The 20,321-nt window shown below is 42.5% G+C and overlaps 9 protein-coding genes across 9 annotated transcripts; 7 read left to right on the top strand and 2 right to left on the bottom strand.

The window, feature by feature from the left end:
• Positions 1 to 332: 332 nt before the first annotated feature.
• Positions 333 to 1,874, top strand: SS1G_05203 (predicted protein; the record flags this gene model as incomplete). Its single annotated transcript, XM_001593725.1, has 3 exons — positions 333 to 345; positions 748 to 1,311; positions 1,369 to 1,874. 3 exons carry the CDS (start codon positions 333 to 335, stop codon positions 1,872 to 1,874), a joined length of 1,083 nt encoding a protein of 360 aa, XP_001593775.1.
• A 369-nt stretch (positions 1,875 to 2,243) lies between these two features.
• Positions 2,244 to 3,878, top strand: SS1G_05202 (hypothetical protein; the record flags this gene model as incomplete). Its single annotated transcript, XM_001593724.1, has 3 exons — positions 2,244 to 2,285; positions 2,887 to 3,369; positions 3,435 to 3,878. The coding sequence occupies 3 exons, from the start codon at positions 2,244 to 2,246 to the stop codon at positions 3,876 to 3,878; spliced, it is 969 nt and encodes a 322-aa protein (XP_001593774.1).
• Positions 3,879 to 5,743: 1,865 nt separating this feature from the next.
• SS1G_05201 (hypothetical protein) lies at positions 5,744 to 6,340 on the top strand (the record flags this gene model as incomplete). The annotated part of the gene is made up of 1 exon (XM_001593723.1): positions 5,744 to 6,340. The coding sequence occupies one exon, from the start codon at positions 5,744 to 5,746 to the stop codon at positions 6,338 to 6,340; it is 597 nt and encodes a 198-aa protein (XP_001593773.1).
• Positions 6,341 to 6,635: 295 nt separating this feature from the next.
• On the bottom strand, positions 6,636 to 7,676 carry SS1G_05200 (hypothetical protein; the record flags this gene model as incomplete). Its single annotated transcript, XM_001593722.1, has 2 exons — positions 6,636 to 7,489; positions 7,580 to 7,676. 2 exons carry the CDS (start codon positions 7,674 to 7,676, stop codon positions 6,636 to 6,638), a joined length of 951 nt encoding a protein of 316 aa, XP_001593772.1.
• A 909-nt stretch (positions 7,677 to 8,585) lies between these two features.
• On the bottom strand, positions 8,586 to 9,579 carry SS1G_05199 (hypothetical protein; the record flags this gene model as incomplete). Its single annotated transcript, XM_001593721.1, has 3 exons — positions 8,586 to 8,868; positions 9,122 to 9,332; positions 9,462 to 9,579. 3 exons carry the CDS (start codon positions 9,577 to 9,579, stop codon positions 8,586 to 8,588), a joined length of 612 nt encoding a protein of 203 aa, XP_001593771.1.
• Positions 9,580 to 12,338: 2,759 nt separating this feature from the next.
• SS1G_05198 (hypothetical protein) lies at positions 12,339 to 16,812 on the top strand (the record flags this gene model as incomplete). Its single annotated transcript, XM_001593720.1, has 12 exons — positions 12,339 to 12,344; positions 12,614 to 12,827; positions 12,886 to 12,975; positions 13,156 to 13,249; positions 13,300 to 13,427; positions 13,487 to 13,858; positions 13,913 to 14,465; positions 14,524 to 14,654; positions 14,708 to 15,138; positions 15,295 to 15,390; positions 15,488 to 15,937; positions 16,129 to 16,812. The coding sequence occupies 12 exons, from the start codon at positions 12,339 to 12,341 to the stop codon at positions 16,810 to 16,812; spliced, it is 3,249 nt and encodes a 1,082-aa protein (XP_001593770.1).
• Positions 16,813 to 17,066: 254 nt separating this feature from the next.
• SS1G_05197 (predicted protein) lies at positions 17,067 to 17,316 on the top strand (the record flags this gene model as incomplete). Its single annotated transcript, XM_001593719.1, has 2 exons — positions 17,067 to 17,118; positions 17,168 to 17,316. The coding sequence occupies 2 exons, from the start codon at positions 17,067 to 17,069 to the stop codon at positions 17,314 to 17,316; spliced, it is 201 nt and encodes a 66-aa protein (XP_001593769.1).
• Positions 17,317 to 18,082: 766 nt separating this feature from the next.
• On the top strand, positions 18,083 to 18,310 carry SS1G_05196 (predicted protein; the record flags this gene model as incomplete). Its single annotated transcript, XM_001593718.1, has 2 exons — positions 18,083 to 18,158; positions 18,273 to 18,310. The coding sequence occupies 2 exons, from the start codon at positions 18,083 to 18,085 to the stop codon at positions 18,308 to 18,310; spliced, it is 114 nt and encodes a 37-aa protein (XP_001593768.1).
• Positions 18,311 to 18,843: 533 nt separating this feature from the next.
• On the top strand, positions 18,844 to 20,221 carry SS1G_05195 (hypothetical protein; the record flags this gene model as incomplete). Its single annotated transcript, XM_001593717.1, has 3 exons — positions 18,844 to 18,928; positions 18,993 to 19,263; positions 19,324 to 20,221. The coding sequence occupies 3 exons, from the start codon at positions 18,844 to 18,846 to the stop codon at positions 20,219 to 20,221; spliced, it is 1,254 nt and encodes a 417-aa protein (XP_001593767.1).
• Positions 20,222 to 20,321: the final 100 nt, after the last annotated feature.

Raw genomic sequence — 20,321 nt, 5'->3', positions numbered from 1 at the left:
CACGTCCATCTTGGTGAATCAAAAGTGAGATAGTCTCATAACTACGATAGTTAAGGATGTATGTATTGTGCTAGAAGTGCTTTCCATAAACTCGAACATACGTTGAAACGCAGAATCTTGAAGGACCTCCTTTTGCTTGAGGTTAGGATCTACCACAACTGCATCAAATCTGAATATACGAAAGAATTTAGGTAGAATTATATGAAGCAAGCGATAGTGAAGACATCTTTCCAATGCAATATCTAAGGTGTGCGACACTTGCTTGGTCACTTGATTGGAAGTCATGGTCATTGTTTGGTCTGGCGAATCCATCAAATAATGTGCTCAATACAATGGATTTGATGGGTAAGTTTCATCACACTTGTGCTTTTGCTCTATCCCAGATAATTACTTCGCCGTGCTAAGCGAGGTTTAAAACAGCCCAGTTGGCATCTTTGCACATCACCCAGCATCTCAAGAGCTGAGATGAATCTAGCTCAGAAAGTCTTATCAATCACTAATCGAGAACTTTCAATTACTTTCTCCTAGTATTTAAAAATTTTCATCGATGTCCTCAGTCAACCAGAGGGACAACCCATTCTGCACATGTGGATTAAACTCCAATCAGAAAAACAAACGCTAAGATCATTAACTTCATCGAAAAAAAGTTACGGCTTTACATCCTGTGAGCAATTCATAACAATAAACTTCTTAGGTTGGTATGCTTCCGGGATGAATACTAGCTTTTCACACGACCGTAACCAACAGCTGCAAAGCAAGTAATTCAAATTGCCGGCATGGCAGACCACCACAACCCGGCACTTCAAAGCCCGCATGAGGTTTACCAAATTCCTCTTCGACCAGTTAAATTTCCTCTTATGCTTCCCGCTTATGCACCTGATTTTCCCGATCAAGGATGTTCAACCTTAGCTTTTTCGTCCACGGAGTCTATTGAAGTTTCATCTCAAAAGCTACTTCAAGCCAGTAGATCCTTCTTTGATCTTCCACCTGAGTATAAATCCCAGTTTCTTACCGGAAAGGGTACCGAAGAAGGATGGAATCGTGTGGAGGGCGAGAAGGAATTTATCACTCTGCGTGAAATTAGTACAACACCCCCAGAATTACTGGATGCAGCGAAAGAGTTCTGGGAAATTGCTGGGAATGTCTTGAATAAAATATTGGGGGAAATTGCTACTAGTCTGGGGATGAAGAAAGAGTTATTGGTGAAGTATTCTGAGCCATGTAGTAAACTTCAGGATAAGAGAACAGCGACTATGATTAGATTATTCAGGTATGAGGGTGATGGGATAGAGGGGAAAGTGATTTCTGAACGTATTTTATCATTGTTCTGTTTGAAACAAGCAATAATAAAGATACTAATTTTACCAGCACACCGAGATATTGGTCTCTTAAGTCTTTCAATTAGTGACGCTCCGGGTCTCGAGGTTTTTAACATGCAAAGCAAAAGATCTTTCCCTATTGAACGATCATATGAGGGAATGTCTGCCGGGACCTTACTTGTGGGGAGGGGGTTAGAGTTCTTAAGTAATGGCAGATATCTTGCTGGTGGACATTCGGTACGTATGTATCCAAAAACTGTTGAGAACGATCCAGCTGGGAAGGAGAAAGAAAATGAACAGGAAATGAAGCCCGAAAAATACTACAGGTACTCGATAGTTTTTATATTGCGAGGCCATGAAGGAGTGGGAATTGATACGGATGAATTGAGAACACCGATTACAGGGCGATGGAAGAAACCAATGGAGGGCTTGACCATGGAGAATCTATATAGGCGCTTCATGAGTAAGCATGTCAATATCAATATGGATTTGGAGGAGAGGCAAGAGCAGAGAAAGAGATTACATGAGAAATTAAAAGGGAGAAAGGGAGAGTAAAGTGATGGTCATGGTATGAGGAATGAAGGTATGGCTCGATTTAGAGCAACGAACTACAGACAGTTAAAGGTTAGCTGCAAAAGTTAAGCTTACTAGCTTAGCGCTGAAGTTATTGGAACATTAGACGTTGCACTTGAGATGAATCAGCATCCCATAGCAAGTCTACAGCTCAACTTCTCAATCACGTTTTCTCAGTCCCGAATTGTGAACACAACTGCCAGATAAACTGGGATTTGAGTTATAATAACGTCTTGGCAATGGGTCTTTTCTGTTGTATTACAGTCTGGTTAAACAGTCGCCCCCTTGAACGGCATTTCCTAGCAGCGAAGTAAGATCAACCGGGGAGACACAAAAGCCTATGCAACCATCATGTCTTCTAGAACCAAGAATGAGGCTGTGCCTAGTCCAGTCGTGACTCGTATTAAACGAATGACACTCGATTAGAAAGGAGGCTTGGCAGGTATCTGTGTCACTTGTCGTCACATCTAGTATATTGTTGAGATGTAGAATTGAGGCTATTGGTATGTTGTCCTCAATGATATAGCTTGAATGATTTATTGTGCAATGATGTATTTGAAATCATAATCTCATAGTTCTGATATTAGTATCATTCTGTTGGACGTTCGGAATCGAAGGTTTATAGTTGCAGACGGAGGTGATGAAGGATGATTAAGCAACCCCCGCATTTCACTTGGCTTGTACTTCCCCAGGTTTTCCCAATCAGAGTAAACAACAGCTTCGTGTCACAGCAGTATTTCCGGAACATGAAAAAAACTTATTTTCTAGCTCACAAGGCTAGTAACTGACCGAGGTTGTGCTCTTCATACACATAGCCGCCATTGTCAATTTAATCATGCAAAGAAAGTTGCTTCCTTTACCTCATTACACCACAAGCTAAATCCAAACAAATTTCACGAGTATCGGAGAATTAAGGACCGCAATGGTGAGCAATTCTAATGAGATTCCTCAATCTCTGCCAGTTGTTGTTAACGTGAATGTCATCAATGTTTAGTCTGACAAGAATCAACCAATAGTTGAATTCCCTGCTAGAGTTAGTGATCGCATTCAACTCGGACAAGGGACAACTTTTTTGCCCGGAAAGAAGGATCCATCAGTACAAAATCTCATCGACCACGTCCTCGAACATGGCTATGTCATTCTGCCCAAAATATTCACGCCTGAACAAGTAGAGTTAGCAAACTCCGAAGTGGCACGACTTGAAACAATTGAAGCTGGACCAGCTGCACTTGCTGGTCGAAATAGCTTCGAGGGCTTCAAGACCGGAAGAGTATATGCTCTCGCGGACAAATCTAGAGCTTTTGACCGGTTTCCGATACATCCCACTGTTTTGGCGTTGAATGACTACTTCCTTCAACCGAATTATTTGATTAACAGTCTTCATACTGTGGTAATTTATCCTGGTCAGACTGCACAATCTATACATTGTGATGATGGGTTGATCGCACTGCCAAGACCAAGGCCACTTATAGGTGTTGTATGTTGTATTCAGGCTTTGTGCTGTACTCTTATGTATGGGGAAAAAGCTCACAACCTGAATAGGGTACCATGGTATCGTTCGACGATTTTACTGCCGAAAACGGTGCGACTTCTGTCATTCCCGGATCGCATCTATGGTCGGACGATCGCATACCAACACGAGAAGAAATGATTCCGGTCATAATGCCAGCAGGCAGCATGGTTTACTTTCTTAATACCCTTTGGCATTCTGGTGGCGCGAATACTTCAGATAAACCAAGACGCAGCATCACTGTTCAGTATTGTCAACCTTGGATAAGAACATATGAGAATATGACAATTGCAATGGGTTGGGATGATTTGGATAAGGTTCCAGAGAGACTACTGAGACTGATGGGATTCTCTACTCATGATTTCATGGGCTATGTAGATGGACGTTCACCGCGAGCTGGTGTGGAAATGCGAAAGAAGAGAATGATTGAGCGGGCTTTCAAAGAAAGAGATGAACAACGTAGTTCGAAACTCTAGTGGGTTATTAAAGGGCAGTTCGGACGTTGTGGCATTATCTATTAGTATTTACGCGTATTGCTCTGTTTCTCCGTTCTGATTTAGTAGGTAGTGTGTGCGATTTATTCTTCATAGATATACATCTTGTTTTCCGCCATGATATCATTTTCTTTAGTTCGGCATACAACTTCCGGCTCTTTGTTACAGTTTCCTCCCTTTACTTTCTATACAATCCTATCTGTAGTTCTATATGTAACGTTCAAAAAGAAGCAATGCAGGATCTTGTCAAGGATACTAGAAAACAAATACTATATCAAGATGGATTATTGTGCATTCAGCTCAGTATCGAACTTACTAATAGAAATTATCGCTTCATATATCTACCATCCTAAATCCGTCGCTTTTTGGTGTGCAATCGTTGATTCATCGTGGTATCTAAAGATACCGCTTTGCTGTGAAATACATTGCAACATCTCGATCCACCAACATCAATGACCATTCCTTTTGTCACACCATTTAAACCTTTTCTATGCTCCTATATCCTATTCGATATTAATATTGATATTGATATCCGGCAGGCATACATTAATTGATCTCAACGACTACTTAGAAATATGGTAAAAAAAATAAATGAATGAATGAGAAGATTATCCTCCTATGAATGGAATGGCGATTCCACTGCTATTTCGTTTTTAAGATTTACTATACTATAGTATTGTTAAGATGTGGTATACTTATCTCTTATTCTAGAAGTTTTGAAGTGTAGGATTTGTTTTTGGGGGATAGGAGATGTAAATTCGAGTTTGAGTTTGGGTTCGATGTTTTTATTTTGAGGTTTGGGGTTTGAGGTAGACTTTTTCGAATTCGAGTTGGTTGTGTGAAATTGGATGAAATTGGGTGGATGTGCAGTTCGAAAATTTTGTGTGTGTGGTTGATGTGTTTGGGTGGTGTGACCAAAAGGGTGTTTATAGACCAGCAATTGTATTTAACTTAGAATCTACAGGTGAAGAGCACCTGTAGATGGGGATAGCTACTCTATATATACACAAATGAATGGCCTAGCCGCAATGGCTAGGCAAAAAGAAGTCATATTTATTCCTCCAATGATCTTACTTTACCGATAACCATTGATACCTAGTACTTGTCCGGATCTGATCCTCAGGTCACCTAAATCGCATACTAATCTCGAGTAATCGTATCATGTGTGGACATGGTTAATGTACCTGAGGTTTCTTATATAATAAAGGTGGGAGGAAAGCAGGGATTTCCGTCACAGGTGGTTGTAATTGAGTTGCGTGAATTAGTGTGTATTATGTTGGGATGGGATGCGTTGACTTAGATAGATATTAGAGTCTCTTAATATATGAAGATATTTATACTATCATTCTGTGGAACGGAATTGATTATGTCTTTGGAAGGTAAGATACTCTAGAATTGATCTTTTGTTAAATTTGTTCGAGATGTGACGTATTCTATCCTCTGTAAGTAGATGTTGGCGATCACAGTCTGAGAATCTATTATTCAATCTATATAATTACGTCTTTATTTTGTAAACTTTAGGGCTACTAGTAATTGGAATTTATATATAGTTATAACTAGTAGGTATTCGAGAAATGTACCTGAAGCTTAACTAAATGAAGCAAGTGCAAACGAAGTTCGGGACTTTCTGACCCCTCATTTACCCCGCATTCAGCTCTTCGGACCTCCGATCCTGAACTCATAGTGTGATATAAACTTATTTGGCACAAGTCTTTCGAACGAGCTTCAATACAATAAAAGAGTTTAACAATACATAATTATTTAGCTCCATCTAATAACAAGTTTAACAAGCTAGACAATCAATTAGAAATTATTAAACTCCAATCACCACCCAAAGACAAATCAAAATGACAACTCCACTGCGAGAAACCCTCCCAAATGGCCTCCCAAATATCCAACGTCTCATCACAACCACCAACCCGAACGGCAAATCCATCCTCGAATCTAGTATCTCCCCAGCCCCCGTCTGGCAACCCATCCAAAACAACAACATGTCCTTCTTCCTCGCCTACACCACCCACCAATTCCCCATCTCCCTCTCTCACACCCCTTCATCCCAAAACTCCACCTCTACAACCCCTATCGATATAGCCTCTTACATCTCCGATCTCTCTAATCCACCCGGTCTCTCTATTTCCTCTGGAACAGTAGTGCGTTTTGTGGATTTTGCCCCCGGAATTGAATGTCCGATGCATAAGACTGTGAGTTTGGATTATGGGGTTGTGTTGGAGGGGATCATTGAGTTGGTTTTGGATTCTGGGGAGAAGAGGGTTATGGGGAGGGGGGATTTGTGTGTGCAGAGGGCTACGGGTCATTTGTGGAGAAATGTTACCCCCGGGGAGGGATGGGCGAGGATGATGTTTGTTTTGGTGGGGGTGGAGAGGGGGGTGGGGATTGAGGAGGTGGGGGTGGAAGGGATGGAGGGGGTGAGGAGGAGTGAGTAGGCAGTTTTTGATTTTGGTGTTTGGGAGAGGATAGGGGATACTTGGAGAGTTATAGTTAAGGGGATTTGTTCTATTTCATTAGTAGTTGGTGACGTAGCTTATCTATTAGCACAAACTAGACTGGCTGTCTGACTTGAAATAGACGAAAGATATGATTGCACAATATAGTCCCAGTTATTGCAAATTCATTTATTCCATTAGTCTAGAAAAAAAAAAGTCCCATGTATCCGAAAGCCGAAACCTCCCTTCCGTACAAATTCCAAGATCTCATCACATATTCCCTCACCTCCAGAACCTAAGCAGCAGCTCTCCTCTCCTTCCCACTAATCAAATAAGCACCGGCCCTAACATCCAACAACGGATCCCCACTAACATCTATACCCTCGACCCTAGGAATCGGATCAAAAATCACATGTTTCTGCTCCTTCTCATTATCCTCCAACAAACCCTCCACCCTAATCGTCCCCAACTCCACAATCTTCCTCTCCTCACCCCAATGCTCCGTCGCATCATCCGTTACATCCCCTTCCCCCGCAATCTGCACCAGCAATTTAAATTCCGCCGATCCCTTCTCCAACCTCGCCGTCACCTCCTCAGTAAGATAATTCTCCCCAAAACTCTTCTTCTGCTCTTCACTCGCTATTTCAACCCCTTCTACAGGAATAATCCTATACCTCACAAACGTCACACTTCCATCCTTCGCAATAAATTTAAAAGCATTAACACTCCAATAAGTTTCCCTAACCCAACTCGTTGGCGCGGGTTTAGGCGCCGTAACAAAAGCGAGCGCTTTAGGATGAGTTTCTAGGAATTTTTCAATGGGTTTTGGACTTGCGACGGCGTCGCCGCTAGTAGCTGCTGCTTTGAGGAATTCGAGGAATTCTTCCCCTGTGCGGGTTGGGAAGAAGGGAGTAGAGTGGGCGACGATATCGGTGTGTTTGTGTTTTTCGGCGTCGAGGATAAAGCGGATTGCTATGCCGCGGGGATCGGCGTGCGCGTCGAAATCGGGGATGCTGGGGATTCCTGTGGAGTTGGAGAAGCGGATCCAGATGGGGGTGGAGGGGTTGTTGAAGTGGAGGGCTGTGGAGAGCGTGCTGGCTTCCGGGAGGGGGATGAAGGTTCCCGTTAAGAGGAGCCCTTTCGCGTGTGCTAGGGAATTGGTTAGATTTTGATGGGGTGGTGAAGTGCGGATTTGGGGGTTTTTGGGGGATGCTTGGAGTTGGAGAAGAGAATATTTACCAGGACGTTTTCCGCCGTGTTTGCCAAACATGGATTGGAGCTGATGGACTAAACCTTCACTCGTTTTTACAACTGCGGGATCAGTCGGGAGAGGCATGATTGCGGTTTACTACACTTTCGATTGTATTTAAAAGTATTTGAGTGAGTGAAGTAATCTGTATTCAAATTTAAATTCTCAAAAAGAAGAAGACACAAAATAAAGTATAAAGATCACATTAAAGGAAATATCCGGATACCCAACGAACTTTATACATTTACAAGACAGAGAAAAAGACGACATCACACTCGCAAAAGGTGAACGAATCCCTTTGAACATCTAATTTCGACCCAAGAATTCACTCAATCTCAGACAAATATCACGCTATCAAGAATGCGTAAAACCTACCCCTCATATTTGGGACATTTTTCTAACTTCTCATTGGATGATGTTGTGTTATTGAGGATGATTGTTTATCAATTCGTTCTTAATGGTTCGTATATTGTAACAGTTGGGTAAGTGACCAATCGGGAATTATTAGTCAGCAGACATGCGAGATGCTGATTAGTTGATTGAAATGTGGCTGCTTACTGCTTGCATGCATCTATATGGTTGCACCATCATCCGCAAGCAAAAATGTACGCGGGTCCGGTCGGTCACGCTAAGCTTGAATTATCATCCATAAAGAGTGGATTACTCGTTAACCTTATCTAATTAAGATGCCATTTCGTATGTTGATGTTAACATTTCCCATCGATAATCCCATCACATTAATCTACCAGGTTCCGAGTTTTCGACCATGTTGCCCCAATCATTCGAAGTGTGATTTTTAAGGGTTCACGCTATATTAGGTGTGCTTGCAGAGTTCATCGTCCAGAACTTTTAGGATTCTGGTAGTGTAATACCGGGATCATGGGAATTGTAAAGGTGTATGGATTTTTACTTGTGGTCGCAGGCGTTAATGCGATTTGTCTTTGATCTGTGTATGCGAATGAGTCGCTGATCCTTATCGAGTTCTTAGGAAATTGGTTAGAGCAGTGTTGGTTGTGATTGTGGGGGTACCCCTACAGCAATAGTGGATGTAACTGAGGAGATAGCAGTACGGATGGCCGCTATTCTGTTGAAGGCGGAGAGGTAGGCTGGACTGTCAATTTGTGCATCGTCGTGGTATGTGGCGCAGCTCGATCCGCATAATCCTCTGCCGCCGGTGAAGATCCTTCCATCGAGCATGAGAAGGGCTATACTGTAATAGTTCTTGATATGGTATGAGGAGGTAAAATTGTAAAGGATTGTGTTGTAGGATTCCATAACTCTGGCGTCAACACGGCGTCAGTGTGGTGAAAGTAACAATATATAGTTAGCCTCCTATCACAAATACCCTTCAATCAGGTAACGCGACGCAATTTGCGAAAGCACGTTTGTATGTTATGGGTTTCAGGGTTTCTACTGTACGCACTACGTCAGGATTCTCAATGGTGACGAGATGAGCTTTACTAGTCGCATCCGAATCCTGATAGCTTGGAGATTCTCCTCCTGTGAATGTCTTTCCGTTGATTGTATCATACATGATTGCAATTCCACACATGGAGTCTGCATCCGAAGCGCGGAGGCCTGCAGCTGTTTGAGAGCCAGTACCTCTTTTTCTATACCAGTTTATTGCTTTACTGGGACCAGCCTGAAATATAGATTCATTCTTCCATGCAGACAACCAAGCATGATTATCAGTACGGAAAGCACATTCTGCGTCTGCTGTGAGCATAGGTGCGAATGGACGGCCTAGGAGTAATGACCATGTTTAGATCCTAGGATCGTAAATCTCTCCATTTTTTCCTCCGAAATCACCGCTCCAGAATCCTTCAACATTGAAGACTTTTCCTATTGACGTTGTGTTTATTGTCTGCTAACCGCGAGGAATTTCCATAACTGCTCCTGCACCCTTGATGTGCGGAAGTGTCATAGATGCTGTCTTGTTTGCATCATCATCACCGGTAGCAATTGCTTTTCCGTCAAACATTAGAGACATCCCGAGACAGAATATATTATGCTGAGTATTAGAGACGTTGACTGATGAGGTAGAGTTAGTTGTAGGGCTATTTATATACGGCTGAAATGGTGTAGCCATGCAATACTACTTGATCTGCAAGAGGGCAATTTTCTGCGAACGTCTAAACACTTCTTGTAGAGTGCTCGATGAACTCGGCAACAGGTATAAGCGGCATGCTAATGACAGGTCACCACATCCCTAGATCTTCAACAGCAGTAGGAGCAAGCAAAAAAATCGAATTTCTGCCGCGCTAGTCCATTGACCACGATTTCCAGCTTTGGACGGAGCAATCAAACGGAAGTATCGAGCTTGTATATGATCAAACTCTACAGTCTTTTCCATAGCATCGTCTTGGAAAGTGGAAGCCGCAACCGCGGTCCATCTTTTATTGTCTGTACTTCAGTCAATGAATATGCTCTAATATTCCCATTATGATTCCCGTCCTGGCACGGAAGATATATAAACCTATTGAGAGGCTGCGAGGAGCCTGTGTCAAGTTATACGGTGTGTAGTAATGGAACAAACACAGTTATTTTTACTATGTCAAAATGTGCGGAATTCCCATCGATGGCGTAGGAAGCTGGGTTAGTAGCTTGAGAGCTGGATACTTCGATGTTCATAGCTGTTTACACAGTTTGAGCAATTGGCAGAAAAGCAAGAGAATGGATATAATGTGAGTATCTTGTCGCTCGAACGGTAAGGTTACTGCATAAAATTTCAGAGGGTGATTTTCCTGTGGGTTGTCAGTATAGTTTACATCGGTACCATTAGAATTAGGTAATTGACTTTAAATAGAGTGCTCAAGTCAAACAGCCTAGTATTAAAGTCCATGGTCATAGTTCCCATCCTTTAATAACAGCATGAACGAGCAGCGTAGAGAAATAAATTTACCTCTACATCTCCATGTCGATGTGATCAATACTCAGGGCCCATATGTGTAGCGCACCATTGCCTGCAAAGGCATATCTATATTAAGTTCCAAGACTTCATCTTTGTCCCCTTGGGAAAATCAATGGATCTAAACTACCGTGTTTGATGGTATGTAGATATTGTAAAATACTAAATAACGAGTGGTTAATTTTATATATAATTCCGAAGCACGGAAAGTTTAACGCAGCTCTAACATAGCCATCATCGTGCAGCTCTTGGTCAAAATCTCATGCTTACTCTGAGCGAGCTATTTGTTGCTTACTAGAGCTATCTATAGCTGTATTCTAGTTATCCAGTAATATTAAGCATCACACGTTTTTGGTTCGTATCAAAATCGGTGGCTGCTTCTTCAATGTACATTTGGTGCGTGAATTCTAGCTGTACAATGTACAATGGTGCATTCCATTTAAACCAACACATAAGCTCTAATCACGGAATGATTGACGCTTGCATTCATGAATTCTGATTACTGTCTTCAAACTATTAGCATCTCAATTAAACTATGCAGAAGACGAGAGAAATTGTTGCCCACTTCTTCAATGGTTGTGTAGGAGGTTCAGAAAACCCACATCTCACAACAGCCCATAATTTGATAAACTGTTCCATATATTCAACCAACAAGAAACCTGACAACGAAAGATCTGTTCCAATGCAATGAAGATATAATAATTAAGCGATCACATTCCGACTGGGCTCGGCAGTAGACAACCGAGCTGGTCAGAGATTCCTTCCCACCTGCCCCGAAAGAAAGGAGTACCTGTGACACAGCAATGCATTGTTTCTCGAGAGCTCAAAATGCGTTAGGAAGAGTAGCACAATGGTGCACTTGCTTTTCTTAGCGGAATGCATAACATCCTTATTAAAACCTCTACATCAACATCCTGGAATTGAACCCGGATGAGAAGAAGGCGTGACCACACATCTATATTGTGGTAGCTTCGTATATCCAATGGCTCTTGAGGGCGATTCTCTAGACAAGATAACATTTGTCTTCTTGGCCATGGATTATGGTAGAACAAAACGTGAAAACTATTTCTCCGAACAGAACGACTGCTTGCAACCAAAGCTGGACAACTATAAAGTCGTTTGCGTAGTACTTCTATATTGGTCAGCTCCGCAGATATGCAAGGTGCTTTATACCCCTTAATTTGTTCTCGGGTCATGATTTCCGAGTAGAACGTACAAGTGATCAATCAAGGTGAAGGAGTGGGAGATTTACAAAAGCTCCGCGGGCATATTATCATATTCGTGAATAGATTTGAGTGGTAACAACAGGAAACTTGAAGATTCCATGTTGTTTTGTTATTTTGTTGAGTGATATAGATATTTTACTTGCGGGTTGAAGTCCACTGCGGTGACACGGTAGCGCATTTTGTGACCGCAGCATTTACTATCGATAGTTTGTAACTTTATCACTTCAAATTCTTTTCTTCTACCCAAATATCAAACAAACCACATGTAAGAAATCATTTGTCGAAGATTGGCCTTATTATACTTGAGTAATACCTTTTATCGCGAAGGAAATATGATAAAGTATGATTCTCATTGTCTATCTACTATACACATCCACGGAGCCAATGATTCTCATGCGTATCGGCTCAAAATAGAATCCCCTCAACACGACATAAGCTAGTTGGTGCATTTTACTATGCAGTAACACTCTACGTCAATTGCTGCATGCTACGAATGCAATATTCACGGTCGTTATAGATGCATAAGATCCAGCAATTTGATCCTTGACGGCAAGGAGAAAGGAGAAGAAGGCACAAACTTCCTCATTAAGAATTCGGAGAGATTTTCTACTCGAAATGGAAGTATGTACCTGCCACTCTGGGTATGTTGTACAACTACTTTTTTTTTATCGGCTTTCTTGTCAATTCCGTCTCTTTTTCATATATTAGACTTTGGCTCTTCATATAACGAAACTGAGTTTGCAATCATAGCAGCCACATTCTTCACACCCTTTAATCAACCAGTCAGGATAACAAAGGGCCATGATTGCAAATTACTTTCACAGCACAGCTGTGACACTTCTCGTGAGTTCAACTCATTCACTCGCCTTGACTTCACTAACTCATATTAGCTTGGAGCTTTTGTTGCTGCCTCTGATCATGCTCTACAAGAGGGACTCATTACACCAGGAACTTGGACGTCTCAAGGTTGTTACGTGGACATTGGCCGGACATTATTCGAGGGAGAATACATTGACAATGCAAATATGACTGATGAGTCATGCATCTCATATTGTACTTCCAAAAATCTCAATTATGCTGGAACCGAGTATTCTTCAGAATGTTGTATGTTATTTTTAAGCTTTCAGGACATATAATATATGGATACTAAAAGTTTGTTTAGATTGTGGTAATAGTCTTGCAGCTGGAGCTGGACCTGCGCCATCTTCAGATTGTAGCATGAAGTGCTCTGGAAATGCTACTGAATTTTGCGGTAAGTTTGACGTTTTCATTGAATCCTCTGTTTCTTGCTACCTTATTCTGTTCCATGATCTCAAAAACCACTTTTACCATTCCCTCGCCTGCAATTATTTTGCAACCTGGGGCATTTATTTACTTGCCTCGGTGCCGTTGATTTTTTCTTAATGGGTATACTGATTTCCCGATCCTGCAGGCGGTCCAAATAGGTTGAATCTTTTCTGGAACGGAAACACCCCACCTCAAACTAACACTGGGTCCGGACTTTGGAAGTTTTCTGGATGTTACACGTGAGTTCTTTGTTTACTTCATAACCGCGATGCACTCTAACAACCGGCAGAGAAGGTCAAGAAGGCCGACTTTTAATATACCAAGCTATAGCTTCACCTATGACGGTCGATGTGTGTACAGCAGCATGCCAAAAAGGAGGCTACTCATTAGCAGGGGTCGAATATGCGGATGAATGCTGTACGTGTATTATGGAAGCTACCAAGTTGCCCAGTTCAATAAAGCTTACTATGTCTTAGGGTGTGGAAACGAATTGTCTAATGGAGGAACTCTTGCGCCCGAGGGCGTCAGTGGTTGTTCAGCATTATGTTCCGGCAACTCATCTGAATTTTGTGGTGGCACCAACAGACTTGACGTATATGACTTCAATAGTACTGCCATTGTAACAGCGCCATTCACGACAACCACCGCTGGAACAACTCCTTCTGCCACGAGTTCTCTATCAATTCAACAAACAGTTGGTGTATATAACTATTTCGGATGTCAGACTGAAGCTACTAGTGCTCGAGCACTTTCGTCCAAAGCTTCTGATGCTGGCAATATGACACTGGAGTCATGTGAAGCAAGCTGCATTGGGTATACATATTTTGGAACAGAATATGGACGAGAATGTTAGATAATCTCCCCCTTTTATAAATGGTTTGAACTAATTGGAAATACTCCAGGCTATTGTGGAAACTCGTTCTCCGCTGGCTCTGTGTCAACACCGAACACAGATTGCAATTTCCCCTGTGCAGGAAATAGTTCCGAATTCTGCGGGGCTAGTGGAAGACTCACTGTCTATCAGATTAATACCACTTTAAGCTCCACAGCTCCGCCTTCTACCCCATCCTCATCTGTAACAGATCTTCCTGCCGGATGGATTTACAGTGGCTGCTGGATTGATGGAGCACAGGGCCGCATCCTTACATATCAGCAGCCAGATAATCAGAATCTCACCGTTGAGTCTTGCGTTGCGACTTGTTCCGCTCTTGGTTATAAGGTCGCAGGCATGGAATATAGCTCGGAATGCTTCTGTGATAACTTTATCGAGAATGGAGGAGTTCTTGCCACGTCACCAGCTGATTGTAACATGCCATGCAGTGGCAACTCGAGCGAGAATTGTGGCGCTGCAAATAGATTATCTGTCTACTCCGTTGGAACAGTACAAACTGCTCAACCAGCGTCTGTTCAGAAAAGGGATTTGCCCGGTGATTGGAACTATCAAGGATGCCTCGAGTCAGTTGCCGCGTAAAAGATTTGAGATTTCATGCAGGCTGATAGAGTAAACTTTTAGAGATAATATAGGAGGTATTAGGACTTTTCCATATCAAATAATCAGTTCAAATAACACTGCAACGAATTGTCTTTCACAGTGTCAAAAATTCGGGTATAATGCAGCTGGTCTTGAGTATGGCTCTCAATGCTGTAAGTCTTGATCATTCCTTCAAAAAATGTCGTACATTGACAAATATGTTTAGATTGCGGAGATGTAGAAAATATCGTAACGGCTGGTGCATCAATGATTAGTGAATCTAACTGCCAGGTTGTCTGCTCTGGTAATTCCTCAGCCATATGCGGCGGGGATAGTCTTCTATCTTACTATTCCTGGAATGGCCCAGCCCTCTACAATTGGTCATTTCCAGTAGGTGCCAGCGCTGGCGAACACTCGTTGTTAATAGGTGGTGTCTGTATACCATTGATGACATCCCAGATGATTACCGGCAAAGTGACATTTGTTGAGAAATTTGGAACGGGTGAGCCTAATTCAACAGGAGCATACGAATTAGATCTTTCAGTCATCAATAATTTTACCCTGGCATGGAGACCAATGCATGTCAAAACTGATGTATTTTGCTCTGCTGGACTTATTCTTCCAGATATTGCGGGGAGGCAGATAGATGTAGGAGGGGTAAGAACATATATTCTTTTCCGTGGTTCAAGAATCGTGGTACAACTATTGTATAGCTTGTGTTTCCGTGTCATCTTAATATCTCTTGTTACACATTCATTTTCTTCCGTCATTTCCCTAGCTCAAATTTATGATACTAATCTCTATGAGTCTTAGTGGTCCGCCGAATCAACCTACGGCGTACGATTTTACTGGCCAGATGGATCTCCCGGAATCTGGGGCACAAATGATTGGCAAGAAAACGTCAACGAGGTACACCTCCTCGTCGCTCGGTGGTACCCTACGGCAATGATAATGGTTTGTGCAACCATCTTATATTGCAGAATAATGTATACTAAACAATCCCAAGGCAAATGGTTCAATCTTGATAATGGGCGGGGAAACTGGCAGTAATGCGCCTGCTTCACCTAGCTTAGAGCTACTACCTCCAACAGGCGCACCAGTCCTCAATTTGGATTTCCTCGCTCGTACGGATCCTAATAATCTATATCCATTCCTCGCCGTCATTCCTTCCGGGATCTTCGTCGCGTACTATAATGAAGCACGAATTCTGGACGAAGTCACATTTGAGACTATTAAGGTATTACCTAATATTCCTGGAGCGGTAAATGATCCAAATGGTGGTCGGAACTATCCTCTCGAGGGAGCTATGGTTTTACTACCTCAGTTTTATCCTTATACGGATCCCCTCGGAGTGCTTATTTGTGGTGGTTCCACGCCTGGGGGTGGGTTTGCGATAGATAATTGTGTTTCCATGCAACCTGAAGCTGATAATGCTTCTTGGGTGATTGAGAGAATGGTGAGAATCTTGTTTTTGTTTTATCCGCAAATAAACTGTACTATTTTGCCTGATACTTTCATTCATTGGGGTCCTTCCAAAAGACAGCTGATTTTAATGAGCGCGAAGATCACAATCAGTATTTCCGATACTTTGGAAGTTTAGATATTTTGGTTGTATCGATATTGCAGTCACTGACTAACGTATCATAGCCCTCGCGCCGTGTAATGCCATGTTTTGCTTCTCTTCCGGACGGCACAACACTTATCCTGAATGGTGCACATCATGGATTCGCAGGATTTGGACTCGGCTCAGACCCCAATTTTAACGCCGTCCTGTACGATCCGCGCCTGCCTATAAACTCACGCATGAGTGTAATGGCCAATACATCAGTTGCGCGTCTCTACCACTCCGAAGCAATTCTCCTTCTCGATGGACGAGTAATGGTATCTGGATCTGATCCACAGGACAATGTCCATCCAGAGGAATACCGCGTCGAAGTCTTCACCCCTCCATATCTCCTCTCTGGACTTCCACGTCCCACCTTCTCTCTCAATAACACAGACTGGTCATACTCGCAAGCGATAACCTTCACCATCTCCTCAAACTTTACCTCGACTTCTAACCTCAAAATCTCCATTTTGGGATCGGTCGTAAGTACACATGGTAATTCAATGGGTCAACGAACGCTTTTCCCTCAGATGTCCTGCGGTTTTAATAATACTTGTACAATCACCACACCACCAAATGCACATGTATGTCCGCCGGGCTGGTATATGGTATTTGTCCTTGATGGACCCACTCCAGCTGTTGGAGTTTGGGTACGTATTGGTGGTGATCCAGCACATTTGGGGAATTGGCCCCAGGCTCCTGGTTTTAATACCCCGGGACTGTGATTATCTGAGTTCTTTGAGTCAAATGTAGAGCTCGAGATTTGGTGGAAGATTTATTGCAAAAGAAATTGCATCTTGATGTGGTTGTATGTATTTTCTTGTTCTGCTACATTTTCTTGCGTTGGCTTTAGCTCTTCGTTGATATTTTCCATGTGGCTCCTTATTAGTTCCTTGCAGATGGATTGATGGTAATATATAATTGTACAAAAGAAATCGCATGTCAAAGCCTGGCTTCGACTGAAAAAAAAAAACATTTCATGGTCTTGTCTAATGTAAAAGCTGATATCAAATATCACAGCATTCTCCAAGGTGAGACTGCTTTCCACTTTTCCATGTTCGAATTCTGATTCTGATTTAGATTCGGACTTGGACACGCAGTTAGGTGGGGAGAAGAGTGTGGGCGCAGTGAGTGTGGGTGCATTGAGCGTAGGTGTGCAACTTGTGGACGAAGGGGACGAAGACGATGGATTATTCAAAGCGGCTATTATGCAAGATGAAAACTTTTAGTTGTTTAGGCGAGTTACTTGCAACAACATACAAAACTCCAATCAAAGATAACACGATCTTCGCGCTGTCTGTTGTCGAATGCTCAGAAGAGGGAACGAAAAACAATTCGGAGAGACAGAGCGATGAGCATCAGCCCAGACACCCCGCCAGATGGAAGCGGGTTCGGTAAACAAGATAGCCGCAGGAATTATACTATTAATAATTGTGGATCGAGTCGGAGGTAATGCAACCCACTTATAATTTCTATGTAGTGTAGCTGAGGTGCATCCGAGAAGAACTCGAGCCCGTCCAATACATCATCGACATAGGATATAAAAGGTAGATAGGATACACTAATCCAGCCAAGGAGATACATGAAAATTCCCTGTAAAGGATATATGCTCGGTGAGGTCAGTTTTTTTTTTTGGCACGCTGGGAATTGCAAGCATACCTTTTGATTGTGATGGGATAGGGTACCGTGATGGGAGTTGAAATATTCTCACGTCTCCATTGCAGTCTTCAATGTCATGACTACACGACAAAAGACTAACTCCACCAAAAATGGAAAATAGCTCCAGGTTTCACAATATATGAGAATTGTTGTGTCCTTGCCAATGAATCTCACTTCATGCCCCACACATGGATGCAGCAATATTGTGGGTGAACAAGCACCGGAATGTTCGGACATGCAACTACAATCTATCAAGGCTTGCTTGGTTCTTGAGATTTGTTGGGAGTTTGAGATATAATTCTTGATACAATAATGGAATATTCCATTCCATTCAAGATGGGTTATGTCCGGAGTGGAAAGCACGGATACTCAACATTTCACCTCAACGCTTTTAGGCTAGGCTACAATGAACGTAAGTTTGAAACTCCTACCGGTTTTGGGCCTGTGCATGCCTGGAATATGAGGCATATAGAACACAATTTATATTTAGAATTGTGTCTAACCTTAGATGGTGTTTGCATTTTAGACTTTTTGTTCACCGGTGACTCCTACCAAGCTTCTTAGTAGTTACTACTTGATATCATTGCATAGTTTTAATACTAACTACGTAGCAAGCAGACCCGCCGGCATACAGTTTAAGGGTCGATATGTTTCTACAAGCCTCCAATTAGAATCTGTCCATCCTACAAAATGTGAAGATCTCACCTGGAGAAGGTTCAAGGTTAATTTAATACAGTCTGCTTCATTGGTGAATTTATTTCGTATACGCGCATGCTTTACGTGCACGTTGACCTACATGATCTGGTTCTAACAATTGAATGTCTGGATATGCCTGTGCCAGACATTCGAAGATTAGGAAATACATCCGGTATACAGTCCTTAGTGGGCAAGATAGGACTTGAGCAAAAAGGGAATTACTGATATGTTGATCGGTAGACTATATAAATAGTTGGGGCTTGAGAAAAACAGCTGATTACTGATCTGTGGACTATATAGTCATGCCATGATTCCAGATCATTACCTCAAATCACATATCACCTTTAGCTGTCTCTTTCAATCTCTTCACACATATCACGGATAGCCAAACAGTCCTAAGCATGGCTACTCTCGAACAGCAATTTGAAGCCGCAACATCAGCGCGAGAAATCCCTGGTGTTGTTCTTGTTGCCAGCGATTCTAGTGGTAAAAACCCCTCTTCTTCATTCACTTACCCCGTCTGAGATACACAAATATTAACAAAGCATAGGATCATTCAAATATGAAAAAGCCTTCGGACCAGCGACACCTGACTCGCAGACCGAGCTTGACTCAACTTTCGTCATGGCATCATGCACGAAGCTTGTAACTTCTATCGCTGCTTTGCGCTGCGTAGAGCAGGGCCAAATTGGTCTTGACGATGACCTCTCCCCTGTCTTAACGGAGTTCAAAGATATTCAAATTCTCGAAGGCTTCGAAACCGGGACCGATGGAAAAGAAATTCCTATTCTCAAGCCAGCCAAGAACAAGGTCACCCTGAGGTAAGATGTCTCGTGATATTGGAAGCTGCATATTCGCAATTGTTGACGGGAAATCACTAGGCAATTGATCACCCATACTTCCGGAATCGGCTATGACACTTTCACACCACCGCTCGTAAAATTCCGCGCCACGCAAGGTGACGACTCCACAACTACCCATGAATCCGAAATGCTCAAGACTATTACTGTTCCTCTTTTGTTTGAACCCGGTACATCCTGGGTCTATGGCTACGGTCTTGACTGGGTATCCGTCCTAGTCCGCCGTCTCAACAATGGTCAATCACTAGAAGACTACTTCCAAGCCCATATTTTCGGCCCACTAAATATCAAAGATATTACCTTCCGTCGCGATCTCAATCCACACGTTCAAGAAAAACTCGTCAAAATGACCGTGAGAAAGGGCTTGACAATTTCTAATCCCCTCCTTGGACTTTCCGATGACGGTGATCAGGGTGGAGAGGTAGAATGGACCGATAGCGTACCCTATGACATTGGGGAACATGAATGTTTTGGAGGTCACGGACTTGTCGGTTCGGCAACTTCATATCTCAAAATCCTCACGTCGATTCTTCGCGATGATGAAGTGTTGCTCAAGAAATCTACCACGGCGGAAATGTTCAAGCCGCAGCTTTCCGCTAATGCAGTTGATGCTATGTGTTCCAGCCTCGTGTGCGCATTTCATTCTCAGGGATTCTTCTCGAGTCATCCTTTTGGGAGAAAGCTGAATTGGGGATTAGGTGGGTTACTGATCGAGGAGGATATTGAGGGGGGTAAGAAAAATGGTACTCTCTGCTGGAGCGGTCTACCGAATTTGTTGTGGAGTATTGATAGGAAAGAAGGTTTGGCTTGCTTATACGCTGGTAATGTATTACCTTTTGGTGATCCGAAGAGTTATACGATGCAGCAGATTTTTGAGGCGGAGATGTATAAAAGGTTTGGAGAGTTTAAGAGATCGTAAATTGGGTTTGTGAGAGATGGTGAGATTATTGCCCGTGTTGGTTTTTGATTTTTTAATTTTTTTTTCTATAGAAATAGAGGAATCATTGAGTTATGCTACT

The sequence above is a fragment of the Sclerotinia sclerotiorum genome, genomic scaffold (assembly GCF_000146945.2).
Source record: "Sclerotinia sclerotiorum 1980 UF-70 scaffold_6 genomic scaffold, whole genome shotgun sequence".
NCBI classification, from domain to species: Eukaryota; Fungi; Ascomycota; class Leotiomycetes; order Helotiales; family Sclerotiniaceae; genus Sclerotinia; species Sclerotinia sclerotiorum.
This window is presented reverse-complemented; position numbering and strand designations above follow the sequence as displayed.